The sequence below is a fragment of the Pundamilia nyererei genome, unplaced genomic scaffold, assembly GCF_000239375.1.
Source record: "Pundamilia nyererei isolate P.nyererei 1_Seehausen unplaced genomic scaffold, PunNye1.0 scaffold00051, whole genome shotgun sequence".
Taxonomy (NCBI): Eukaryota; Metazoa; Chordata; class Actinopteri; order Cichliformes; family Cichlidae; genus Pundamilia; species Pundamilia nyererei.
This window is the reverse complement of record NW_005187452.1, coordinates 297912-311794: the sequence shown is the minus strand read 5'-3', so window position 1 is coordinate 311794 and position 13883 is coordinate 297912. Positions and strand designations below refer to the sequence as shown.

Genomic DNA, 13883 nt, shown 5'->3' with positions numbered 1-13883 from the left:
CTTTGTTAGGATTTCTATCATTTATTCATAACATTACAGCAAAAAAATTACAACCAAAAGATTTTAAAATGGGAAAAACAGAAACGCAAGAACAAAGCAGGTAAAAATCAGAAGAGTCACAGTTAGCCTTGTGGTTGGGAGAATTTTTCACATTTGCTGCTTAATAATGAATGGGGTTCAATAAAGTTAAGTACAGCTGATATGGATTAAACTGATAAAATTGATACTGTGCAGATTCGTTTTGATCCTAAATACATAATAATACTAATAATACATATTCCTGAAACTAAAAGTCATCAAGATATGTTTTTTTTGTATAATCTGTTCCTGCACAGATGTAGTTCTGCCGATCTGACTCATACAGGTTTTTACTGAGAAAACAATTGAATAAACGTAGTTTTTCTAGCTGCAGACAAGTGTAGTGACTCCCACTGATATAGTTAAGTTATTTTAAAGTTAACATTTCTGGTTAAATACTATAACTATCATAGGAAACGGGGAATGATACTATACCTCTAAAAGGTAGAGCTGGAGGATGTTACCTTTTGTCACATACAGACGACGATGGATATGGCTTTCTAGTTTGTTTTATGCTAAAGACCGAGATAGTTTCACACTGACAGACATGTATGAGCTTATCTGGCCATGAAAGCTGTCCCCACCCTTTCACAGCAGGAAGTTTTCTATGCTTTAAGTACCAAAAGTCCTCAGTGTTGAGATTGAGGTATCTGATAAAGTATTTGAACATTCTGACAAAACCGAGGTTTATGCATCATATTTTAAACAATCATAGTGTCACGCCAACATATTTTAACTGTAAGACCAACTTAAAGATTCAGTACAATTATGTATGCAGCCCTTTCAGCTGGTCCCTGTCTCAGTACCTTGTTTCATAACACTCACAATAACGGAAACCTTTAAAACTGCGGTGCTTTAAGAGTGTCGAATTAAAAACTGGCCACCTGGCCATCTATTGATCTACAAAAATATACAAGAAAAGATTCAGAATTTCACACAAACAGGAAAATCAACATTGTCAGTAGCACTCATAACATTGTTTGTTTAGTTGAGGTGTTATTTCTAATACTGCAGACCGTTTGATCTTCAGGAGACTTCAAGTATTCGGTTTTAAAAAGAGACATTCTGCCTCTTCTAGGTCATTTAGATCTCTGCACAGTTGAGGTGAATGATAACCGTGTGCTACTCCACTGAGACATACACACGAGCTGATACACCTTCATGGCCTCTTAGGCTTCTCTCACAGATCCATGCTGGGTAAGGCCTTGTGGGCAGCTGATGGGAGCTGGATAATGTGAAGTAAGAGTTTAGGAAAAGAGACAGAAGTCAAAGAGAAACTGTGGGAACATTGGTGACCCGCTGTTAAACACAAATCACTAGAATTATTTACAACAGTGTTCAGATTAAAGTCCAATTTCTACTGAAAATAAAGGAAGGTTTAGTGGTAGAACCAAAACCAATTTTAAAGGATATCATGTTCTCTTGTTGAAGATGGTTGAGAAGTTTCTCCACTGGTGTGTAGCGTCGTAGCGTTGTGGCTGAGCCCACCATCAGCAGCTTGTGTTTGGCGCGGGTAATGGCTACATTCAGGCGACGCCAGTCCTTTAACAACTCTCCTAACTTTAAATAGACACGGAAGAAAGACTCTGGTCGGGTTTCTATTCACTCACTTACATGAGGGAAAAAAAGGCGATGAAAAGAGAAGTACTTACGTTTCCTTCCTCTGCCGTGCTCCTGACAAAAGAAAGAATAATCAGACTTTTGTCCCGTCCTTGGTATCTATCCACTGTGTTCACCTCCACACCAGTGAATGCAGGCGACTGCAGCAGAGCCAGAATTGTCTTTAACTGCTGCCTGTAGGGGGCGATAACACCAATATCACTGGGCTTACACCCTGCCTGAAAACACAAAGAATAAACACAGATTAAAATGAGTACCAGCTACCAATAATTGATAGAACTTTTAAACTTTCCATTATTAATTATGGTGATTATATTAAAATAGGTAATTCATTATGTCTTAAGTAGCTCATAAACTTGGAAACTGGTGTACTTTTATGAGAAGTGAAAGCAGAGTGTGTATGAGAGCAGCTTCGGTGTGATTGCTTATTCCTCCTTGTTCCACTGATTCTAGTGCAGGCACCTGAAATGAACCAGTAGAGATGAAAAAAAATCAAACATCTTTCCACACACACACCAGGTCTGTCAGACGTGATTAAACGAAACCAACTTAATTTAAAAAAAAGGGTCTCAACACAATAACCCAATCTTATTTTAATTACTTTTTTTCCAGTCAGTGTACCTGCTTTATTTTATGTTTACAACCTCAACACATTTCAAATTATAAAATGTTTGAAGTGTACGCTTTACTGTACTAACCATCGAGCAGTCCAGGAAGCAAACAGGATTGCTCGGCAACAGCGTAGACTGTATCCACGACAGGGCATGCTGGGGATGAGCCTCAGAGTACGAACTCAGCTCAGACTGGACAGACAGCAGGAAGGGCAGGGTGAGCAGCGCTGCGGCCGTCCTCTCTGAGCCACACTCCAGCCGGCCTTCGTACATCAGAGAGTTACTGAGAGACATGATCTGCCTAAAAAGATAAGAGACACACACAGATGTCATGGTCTGGATATACCTGTGGCTGTCACGAAGATTATAATCAACAAAAAACAAAACTTGTCAAAACAAACAAAAACCAGCCAAACAAAAACAGGAAGGCAAATGATTTTGTGAACTTGGAAAGGGAGGAAAAATCCTTAGGTGTGGTGTGTGTTATGGTAAAAATAAGGTCTTACATCTTGCCTGATGTGGCATTAATGGATGTGTTTATTGAGACTGAGTCACTGCTTTCTAATAATTCAGTTATACAATTCATTTATTGAAATATCTGTGTTGATTTTTCCTAAATTAATAATAAACTAATAACTATAAACTAATAATACCTAAACCAATAAAAACTCAACTGAACATTTTCAAATAATAAAAACACTGGCGATCAATTTCAAAATCTTGTCACCTTATTCTTAAGTTAACACATCCACAAACCTGGGTGTCCACACAACACCCCATCAGTATTTTACAGCTGAGGGGTGGCAATAATTAGCTAATGAATCATGCTGACTCATTAATAAAATCCAGCTGGATTATTTATTGTACGTGACCGATTATCACTTAGTGACATGGAAACAAACAAAGAAAAAAGAGCAGCGTGGGTTTAAAGGCTCTGCTTAGATTTCAGAAGACCAGATTAACAAATCATGCAGTGTTATCCTGGATGTAGATTACCTGTTCATTCGATACTGTACGTTGAGTTGTACCACTGCTTCACTATGCAGCTCTAGTCGCTTAAATAAACTCTCATCCATCCCAAGTGACCTAAAGGACCAAAAAAAACCCCCAAATAAATAAAACATTCTCACTCAACTCGACAGATTCCCTAAATGCTGAATCTTCTCTGAGCAGTGACCCTGTAAATGAGCTGTATGTTACTATGGAAACAGATATTTGACCTGGCTTCATGGTTTTGCACTATTGGTGGGAGCTGTTGATGGTCTCCAACAAGGACAAATCTCTTGGCGTAGAACAAAGGTCCTAGGCAGATAGGCTGGCTGATCTGTGACGCCTCATCCACAATGCAGAAATCAAAGCGGCGTCGAGTAAAAATAGGATGCTTGATGCCCATACAAGTAGTTGCCACTATCAGCTGGAAAGACAGAAGAACAGCAAGGCTTGGCTAACCATACGGCAAAAAACACAAAACAAAAAAACAAGTCTGAAAGGATAATGCAATGATGATGGCAGTTTATTTAAAATCAGTGAATGTTGCATTTGTTTCCAAAAACTAACTCCTCACTTCTTTGTTATAAAGCTGTTCCAGGTCTGAAAGAGTGTGAACCCCCTTCTTCCTCACACTTTCTTCTGTGTATGGCAGGATGTCTGGATGAACCTGCAGAGAACCAAAAAATAAACCAGTTTTATTACTACATAAAGTTATTAAATGTTATCGACATTAAGTTTTAGTGCAAATATGAGAAACTGAATCAACTTTATTTAACAGCACAAATCAGTACAAATAGAAAGTTCATTGCAGTATAAACAAAATGTGGACATTAACACTGTCAAAGATATCACACCTTCTGTCCCTGACCCAGACGCAGAAAACCAACTCTGAAACGTTTAAGCTTCAGAAGGATGTTATCAACAGCAGAGTGGGTGTAGCTGGTCAGCAACACACTAAAACCACAAGCATGCAGGATACGAACCTAAGAAGAAAAGTGAGGAGGACACAAGGACCAAGGTCACAGTTGGTGTTACAGCACACACAAAACGTTGATTTATGGTTAAAATAAGTTAATAGTGGTGGTTACCAGGGTGCAGATGGTTGTGGTTTTGCCTGTGCCTGGCATGCCGACTACCAGTGTGTAGTCTTTAGATAACAACACCTTCTTCATGGCCTGTTTCTGGGGTTTGTTGAGACCTACACAGTAACACAAATTCATTAGTTTTTCAGAGCTTCAAATACTTATGTATGAAACTGAAATTTGAACACCTGTGCAGAGCTGCTAACAATGTGCTTATAAAAACACATTTTTTGAATCCGCTTATTAATAAAATTCTATGTATATGTTTTGATCTACGTCATAGTAGCAAAATGTAAACCAAAACTGAAACTTTAAAAAGGATAAAACAAATAAAAAGCAACATGAGTGATGAGTTACCTTTGAGGATGTCAGCCACGGTGTCCTTAGCCTCCTTGGGCAAAACAGAGCTGAGGTTGGAGATGAACTCTGGAGCTTGAAGGTCGACGACCAACTTCCTCAGACGATCACTGCACACAGTAAAAAAATTCTCATCCATACAAGAAATACCAAGCGTAAAATGTGTGAAATCATTTGTATTAAGTCACCTAAATGTTGTACAATCATAACTTCATATTTCATCTTACTGTCCCCACCTGTCCTGAGAGTTTTCCATCAGTTTGGAGAGATTGGTGAGGTGGGTGCTGAAGCCCACCACACCTTCATCCCCATCCAGCCGAAATGTCACATCCCTGAACTTCGACAGGTCCCTTTAAAGCACATTCAACAGTAAAACAGGTGAAAAATCAGGTAGCTGAGCTTATCTGTGTTATCTAAAGACCAGCAACTCACTGCCCCTTTATTCCTAACCTGTCCAGTGTGCAGCTGATTACTGTCTGGCTGACCTCACACAGGTAACCTGTTGCCAAGCCAACAAGGCGACCCTCCAGGTCGCTAACGACAATGCGATCCCTGCTGGAGAGACTGCTGTTGGTCAAACCTTGCTGCGAAGCAACATGACTGCGGTGGAAACGATGAAGGAAAACACCTTCAGACTGAGCCATCACTGGCCCGCTGAGCTGCAGGTTCCCTGCGCAGCTCCCGCTCTTCTCACTGGAAACACAAGCCAAGGTAAACAAAGTATTCAGAACTATAGCAAGGGAATTTAAGCAAATTATTTATTTATTTTTACACAGTGAAGCAGTTGTCTTCATTCACAACCTCTGAGTCTTTTGATTATGCTGAATTTTAAGAGGAAAGAGCAAGTTTGCTGTCTCTGTTTGCTTTTCCTTCCTCTCTGGTAAACTTTAACTCAACATCTTGATAAAACCAAAGACTCTTAGCATATCTGTTGTTTGAAGGTCTGGCTTCGTACCTTTCCTCAACCGTCTGAAGCCACACACGCTTTCGGCTGTTTCTAGTCTCCATGGTGACAGACTCCAAGCAGCAGAGAAGCAGCCAGTGGGAAAAATAGTTAAGATGAGGCAATGTCAGGTGGCCAGTCTCTTGCTGTATAAATTCATGTATAACATCTTCAGTGACTGCAGAGCTGCGATCCACAGCCCTGAAAAGTGAAGGAGATGAAGCAAGAAGGATAGAAGTTGAGGATTTTTATAAAAATTGCGACGCTTGCTTTCCTTCAACACAAGGAAGACAAAAAAAAGGGGGGAAAAAGGCTTACCTCTCATATAAGGCACAGTTTCTCTTTTGAGGACAGTACTGGCAGGTTTGTCTGTTGGTCAGTATGTCCGGCAGCCTGGAGAGGCAGCTTCGCTCAGCCTCTTTCTCCACACAGTTGTGAATGTGATGCACCAAAGTGTTCCTTAGCTTCAGCAGCTCTGCCATGAAACAAGAGGTTTAGCAATAAATGTGATAATTTGATTTTTTTTTTTTGCAAAACGCATAATTATTCCAAGTTTCCCTACTTTTGAATCTTTTCATGTGAATTTTGCTCAGGTTGGTTGCTACATGAAGCGTCGGCATACAGTACCTCTGCGGTCCATGTGGCTGGGTGCTACAGGGTGCATGTTGCCAGTCTTGAGGTAAAGTAGAAAGCCGGCCTCGGGACTGTATCTCTCTGAGGTCATCAAAGTGTACAGAATCACCTGCACGCAGAAACACACCTTTGCCTGATTAAAACGGCTTTTTTCATCTGAATCTACTGGTCTGCATATCAGTGTCTATGCCAAGTAACCTGACTGCGATGCTCTATCGAGTTTGACTCCCTGCCAGTTTTCAGCTCCAGAGGGATGGTCTTTTCTTCTGGAATTCTGTGAAAGCCATTTCGCGGTCGTTGGATTCGAACCCGGGCCGTCACATCGATTTTTCCTTTCAGCCCAAACCTCGGAGACCAAACGTTCTCCTCTATGTCTGCCAGCTCTGTAACAGTAGCGACAGCTCCCGAGTCCTGACACCTACTTGGAGCTCCACCACTGCTAGAAGGCAGAGATGCACAAATAATCAGCATAAACAAAGTGTTGACTGGTGTTAGGCAAGTATTTAAGTCAAAGCAGCCATTTTGAAATAAATAAGTAAACAAAAGGTGTTAATGAAGTGTCTATTCTACTTAGACACAGGGCTTCATAGTAACCCCTGTACCTTCTTTTCTGTTTTTAAATGTCTGCTATCACTTTTTAAACTATGGTTAACTTTACATTGAGCATCATTAGGTTTATTCCTGCATTGCTGATAACATTTGTGTGTGTGTATGCATACATACATTTTAAGGCTTATGGCTTTAGGTGTTTGAGAGTTGAGGTATTCCTTTGCCCAGTGTTCCAGTGAGGGGAGATAATCATGCAGCTCCTGCTTCATCTCTTCCTGAGTTACACCCAAACTGTACCTACGAACACATGCATGACAAAAACAAAGAAGGAACATAAACCAAACATGCAAAATGTCACACGATTAGTGAATTTTCAACCCGTCCCTGCAGTGAAAAAGTAATTTCATCTGCTCAAACTGACATGGTTATACAGCATTTCCATTTCCATATAGGGGAAAAATGCATCCTGAAAATGAAAGCTGAATAACTACCCAACAACTATTCAAACAATCAAATATTGGGGTACAGTGCTGGCAGTCTAACCACTTACATATCTCCCAGATATCGAGGACTGTGCAAAGCCTCATCAGCGAGCTTAGACAGCATCTCCGAAGAAAAATCTTTAGCTGTAGCTGCTCTTTGGAAGACTTCATGGACCATGGTGCCGTTAAGCATTTGCTTGCTGCCACCATCAAAACTCTGCATAAACATAAACATAGTAAAGTACATGTGTTCAAAGCAGGATGAACACTATGCACTAAAATCTATTTTCTAACTGTGGTCTTTGAAACAACAAAAAAACCTCACTTAATAAGAATTTATTTTAGTAATACTGCATTTTTTATTTTAAAAGAAAAAAGTGGCTATTTTGTTAGTGATTAATATGAGTGTCCACCACACCATCACAAGTAGAGCCTTTTACCTTGAACATATCTCCCAGCACCGCACGCCTCATGCAGCGGATGGAGCTGGAGATGCTGGTACCTGAGATGAGGCTATCAGGGAGTAAAACCAGAAAGCCCTGCTCCCTGTCCACTAACCAGGATCCACCATCAGAGTGGCCCTCCAGATGCACCACATCACCAGGACGAACAGGTGTCATCTCCCTGGGAACACCCAAGGAAAAATCTTTTTAAATGAATTAGAAAGAGAGTGAAGTGAATAATGATGCAAGAGTGTACAATTACACTATTCTTCAATGATCATGGACTGTATAAATGTAACAAGTTAAAATCCACAGGAAAACAAACAACACAAATAAAACCACACAGAATAGACAGCAAGTAGTCACATGAATTTCCAGACATACTGATTTAAAAGTGATAAAATGCCGATAATGTCCAAACACATTATTACCATCCATCTCTAAGCAGGCACGTCTCGGCTGGATGTAGAAGCTTGGAGCATGAGATGGTCAGCGTTTTGAGGCCAGGTCTCTCTTCAACATTCATGACCCAGTAACGGTTTTTCGGTCCTCCACAAAGGATTACATGGTCTGGTACTTTCCTGTGAGGGCAGAAGGGACTTTTTATCATAAGTGTTCCCATTTTCCTCAGAAAAAATCTGAATGCACTTGATCCAAACATGTTTTAATGAGCAAAAACAAACTGAAGACAGCAGCATCAGTTTCATCAGTTTTAAGTAAAGATGACTGTTGCATCAACCTGGCAAATCTCTGCCTTTTTTAGTAGGTCTGCATAAATACTGATGGTTCTTTTTCATAGGCAATGCTAATTATATCACATTAACATCAAATCCTTCAGCCCAAAATCAGATACTTTGTCCATCAGGGCTTCTTCATCTTTTTTCCCCTTTCCAAGTCAGCATTTTGGTGTCATTCTCACCGGGATTTTTTGGTCTTAAGACCTTCGTTATGCTCCATCTGATCTGCAAACCAGCTCTCATCCAGTCGCTCTTCTATGGGACACGCAGGAGCCGTTCCTGTGTTGTAAATTGTTTGTTTTTAGTGTTTTAGCATAAAAGGTTAGTAAATAGAAATTCAAATCAAACTACAAGCAAAGACATGGTAAGGTGTATTGTACTATTTTTTTCTGCTCTTTAAGACTACAAGAAGTTTCAACATTTGTAACTCTGGCACAGCCTGGACAGGAGAAAATTTAATTCATTAAAGCATGCTGGCAAAATGGTTGCATTTGGCACAGGAAACTATGTGAAAATAAGAGAGAAGGTCATACCGCCATTTTGCTCCTGATCCTGTGTTTTTTGGTCTCCATCTCCAACCTTCTTCGATGTTCTTATGGTCTCTTTTACGTTTGGGTGAACCTCTCTCTCCTTTGAACCTCCGTGCAGTGCAGGTGTGATAGCTTGAGCACTGGTTTCATGCACATGTGCATTAGGAGTGTCCTTTTCCACACTAGTGTGTAGCTTTCTGCTGGTTTCGGCCTCAGCTGCTGTCTGCTCCGTTATCAAAGTAAAACCAGAATCTTGCTCATCATGTTCTTGCTGAGGTTTCTTCTCTTGGCCCAAAGAGAGGGAAGACACAGACTGCACTGATATTATTGCGCTTCTACCATCATTTAAGATCAATTCAGTGCCTTGACTGTGACCAACAGACTTGTCATAACAACCTGCTGAACATTCAGTGGGTAAGGAGGGTGTTTTCTCTGGCTCAGTTATATAATTTCTTTCTTTCAGGCTTCTACTCATAATCACTGCTCCTGTGGTCAATGGGCTGGTAGTTCTTGGTCTCTTGGCATCATGTGACTCTTCAGGGGGGCTGAACAGCCTTTTCATGGAGCCAGACATTCTATCTTCCCTCTTGGCTTTTCCTCCATCCTTAGCCATTACTCTCCGTAAATTTGGCCCTTTGGAGCGAGGATTGCGACAGACAGGAGACAGCTGGCCGAGGTTTGCCAGGCACACCTCCTCCCTGCTGAGGTCCTTCTTAAAGGAGGGAGAGCAGGTATGCCTGATTTGACTGTTTGGCGTCTCAGGCACAGAAAGTAGGAGATCTGGTGAGGAGGGGAGGAGGTTTTCAAGGTCCCCAAGGACACTCCTCTTTAATGGGGAATGGACTCTGAACAGAGAGCTTTCACCATCTTTGACTGGAGGCTCAGTCTTGGGCTGGACCGCACCCGTGGTTGATACTTTTGTGGAAGTCGGGAAGACCTACAAGCAAAACACTCAATAAGTAATTTAATACATATCTTATACTGCACATGCTATATTAGTTCTTAAAATATTTGACTGAACAGTATATGAATGGAATTACGTGACCATTATGAACAGATTACTAGTAAGTATCATCGTTCTTAATGACCAATAAGGACAATAATTGGTGATATTAATATATCATCTGTAATAAGACCTAAAAGAAACAGGACAGTGATACCTTTCGGTTCTGGGAGGAAAAGAAGGCAGAGATGTTCTTCTGCCCCCCAGGTAAGCCTCGAAGAACCTGAAAGAAACCACAATGACACCCTTCACATTGGTGAACCAAAAAAACAAAACATAAAAACAACATAAACACGACACTGTGGAGCTGTGGATGACTGATGATGCAGCAGCACTAAACCAGGTGTCACAATTAACAGTGACCCATTATTACTATGACAACAACCCACCTCGGCTTTCTTCATTTTCATCCTGTTCATGGCGACAGTTTAAACAGCAGCCAGGAGTGTGAACACAGCTGCTTCAGGGCGCTTCTTTAATGAGCTGGTAGTTATCCTGTTGTCAGGAGCAGCCTACCCCAGCAGCCACCGTCACAGTTCCCAGAAGACCGCTCGTTTCATTTAATTTCGACCGACTCTGCATCTCCACCACACCGACATGAATCACTAATGTCCCGGCCACAGTTAACCGCATTGCTCCATTATTTGAAGAAACTACGATGCTGGTTCAGCGATGTGATTCATTTTCTCTGTCTGCTATTGAGGTTGTTTAAAAGCCCTGCGCGCCGATTTTCAGTTTCGCGGAACGGAAATTACATCTACGCAGTTCCGCTAAAGAAAAGAAAACTTTTGGCGGGGCAGGAAGTAAAGTGATGAATCATGCTGTCACCCAACGGTTAACAGCCATACATGAATGGCAAGAAAATAAATTTAAAAAAATCGAAAGTTTGTTTTACGTGAATTAATTTTTTATTTAATTTTATTAGATATGAAATAAAAATGACACTGCAAGAGATATGTATTTATTTTCCCAGGAATTAGTATCAGGGTGAATTTGCTTTAAACTACAACATACAGTATCTGTCAGCTTTTTTATCGACTTTATATTTTTATTTACGTTCTGTTTTTTTAGACAAACCTTCTTTTGGTTGCTCCTTTTAGGGAAGGGATGGCAAACTCATTTTATATTGTGAGCTGCATACAGCCCACTTTGACCTTAAGCGAGCAGAACCAGTGAAAATGCCATTTCTGACGGTGTAAAGACATTAAACTAACATTTAACATAACATAAAACTCGATATGAGAAGAGTAACAGTATGTCTTAGTGTTTCTATATGATAAAGAAATGCTGCTGTAGCAAATGAAAGAAACCTGTCAGCACAAACGTTTGGGCTTAAATTGTAGGAAATAAATGTGCAAAATTACTGAAAATTCTGGTAGCTCATTGCCCAGACTGTCCTCTAAATATAAAGCAGAAAGTCTTTTTTTCATTCACATAAAGTTTCTAATTTTTATTTTACTGTGGCCATTGTCATTTAATTGTGTATCTATTAGTGTAGTGTGAGTGGTCTTGAGAGAAGTCTTTATCAGCAAGACTATAAATACAGGTAAAAGTCCAAAATTGCCCTTCTTCACATTTTCCATAGCTGCCCAGTGGATTGAACTGGATTTTTCTTTTAAATTTATTGCACATTTGAATGTTTGAATAACTGAGTAATTGTAAAGAGCAGCTACTTCAACATGTTATTTTATCAGAGAAGAAACAAAGTTCTGATTTAATGACGCAGACATAAATTTAAATCTTGTTGTACTATTCTGAATCAGTCATCACCATTTAGTACACCAGCAGACTTTGTTTTACTGAAGTGTCTGAAGTCTTTGTGTAAAATCTCACCTTTGACATCTAAATATTTTTAAATATTTGCGCTACATTTCAGCTTCTACAACTGCAACGTTATGTTGCCCGAAATATATAATATAAAAAGGCTGATGGGAGGATCATGAATAGGACAATAAATAATTTTCTTCAAGGTGTAAATAGCAACTACTCAAAATGTAAAGTTCAGCTGTCATAGGAAAAGATAGCAGAAAGTTTTGGCACGTTTGTCTCGTTTGGATAATACATTGATGGACGCACAGCTCCAGGAGTTGAAGGTGTTCTCCTGACATGCTTGTGCCGAGTTGTTCGAAACATTGATCCATGGATGGATTGGTTTCTGCAAAAAAATAAATGAATTAAGATAAATCATATGAATTAATGAAGGTATTTTAGCAGAAAATGAGCTTTGTTTCAGGTTGACAGGAGCTTTAGGAAATCCAGATAGCTATGCTGTTTGGATTTAATACACTTCGCTCACCTTATTTCCATATGCAGACTGGGAGGTATATTAAAGCATGTGTTGTTTTTCATGTGTTTAAAAAAAATAATAGAAATGTCAAAGACAAAACTATCTCAGGTGCTCTGAGCTGGTGTCATTTCCTGCTCATGTTTGACTGCCCCTGCTCAAATGTGGGATCTGAGATACTTTAAAAGAACCCAATAAAAGCAAATCCGGGCACATTTTGTGCTACTTTGACTTTTGTTGATTGCTCATATAACCTTTGTGACTCATCACATCCATAATAATTCTGGTAATGAATAACGAATTGAAAACTATAGTGTGAATACCTCACACAATTAATCTAATTTCACATGCTTGTGACAAATGTCGCATACACAAAGTTATTGTTACCTTGCCTTACATCAAAAACACAAGGTTTTTTAATAGCAAGAGAAGTTAACTAGGCCTCTCTCACACACACACACACACACGCACACACGCACACACACACACACACAAGCCCTGTGTAACCCTGACACTAAAACCCCATTTTGAGCCTCAAAAATGCCTTCGAATTTGTGAGGACCGGTGTGTGTGTCCTCACAAGTGACTGTTGGTTCTCACAAGTATAGTAGAATGCAGATTTCGGTCCTCACAAAGATAACTCGACAGGAACACACCCACACACACGATGAATGAAGAGTAGATGTTTTGTGCAATTCTCAAATGCAGAGGTATATTTGAATAAAAACACAGGAAAGAGAAAAATAATTCAATACACTAAAACAAAAGTTATGTAAAATTAAAACTCCAAACAGAGTAAGTTTAATAGAGTGACCTTTCATTTCATTTCCAGGCTTCCACTTTGACTGTGAAAGCATCAAACTGGTATTTTACTTTACCACCTGTTTCTGTCTGTGATCTGTTTCTCAATCCCATCAGACATCTTTACATATTCAACATCCCGTCATCTTGATGAGGCCTGATGATTTCTTGATTAAAGGAAAACTGAATCATCACAATCACCCACATCTCCAATTTTTCTTAATATAGTCTCATGAATGAAACCTTGAACCCACAGCTGCACAGGACAATATGCATTTACACTTAAATGAACACAGTCATCACAGTTAATTTGAGTCAATCACAAAAAGCACTTTCCTGCTGCTGAAATAACTAGTGTGTTAGACATGTCTGAAAATATTCCCAACAAAAGCACCGTTTGCTCCTACCTGGTAAATGAAGAGGTTTATTGGGAAATCATTGAGCTGTTGTCTTTGTAGGAGACACCCAAAGAATTACATATTCAGTAGGAATAAACTTTTGTATCCTCTGGGATCTAAGTTATCATATGTGATAACCCTAACCCTGTCTTTTGGAGGAAAGTCAAACCTTTCTCCAAAGAGTTATTTTTATTATACATGAAAACACCAGACAGGTCAGGGATAAAGTTATTGAGAAATTTAAAGCAGGCTTAGGCTACAAAAAGATTTCCCAAGCCTTGAACATCCCACGGAGCACTGTTCAAGCGATCATTCAGAAATGGAAGGAGTATGGCACAACTG

At 39.8% G+C, this 13883-nt stretch overlaps 1 protein-coding gene across 1 annotated transcript; it reads right to left on the bottom strand.

The window, feature by feature from the left end:
* Positions 1-6: 6 nt before the first annotated feature.
* On the bottom strand, positions 7-10885 carry dna2 (DNA replication helicase/nuclease 2). The gene is made up of 25 exons (XM_005733254.1): positions 10448-10885; positions 10216-10281; positions 9059-9992; positions 8708-8804; positions 8220-8369; positions 7786-7969; positions 7414-7562; positions 7038-7160; positions 6513-6753; positions 6309-6423; positions 6000-6156; positions 5694-5882; positions 5189-5431; positions 4975-5088; positions 4739-4848; positions 4388-4497; positions 4154-4282; positions 3874-3966; positions 3530-3723; positions 3306-3395; positions 2397-2610; positions 2071-2160; positions 1731-1916; positions 1492-1638; positions 7-1312 (listed from the first exon to the last, which is right to left on the bottom strand). Exons 1-25 carry the CDS (start codon positions 10475-10477, stop codon positions 1259-1261), a joined length of 4209 nt encoding a protein of 1402 aa, XP_005733311.1. The 5' UTR covers positions 10478-10885; the 3' UTR covers positions 7-1258.
* Between the last annotated feature and the right edge of the window lie 2998 nt (positions 10886-13883).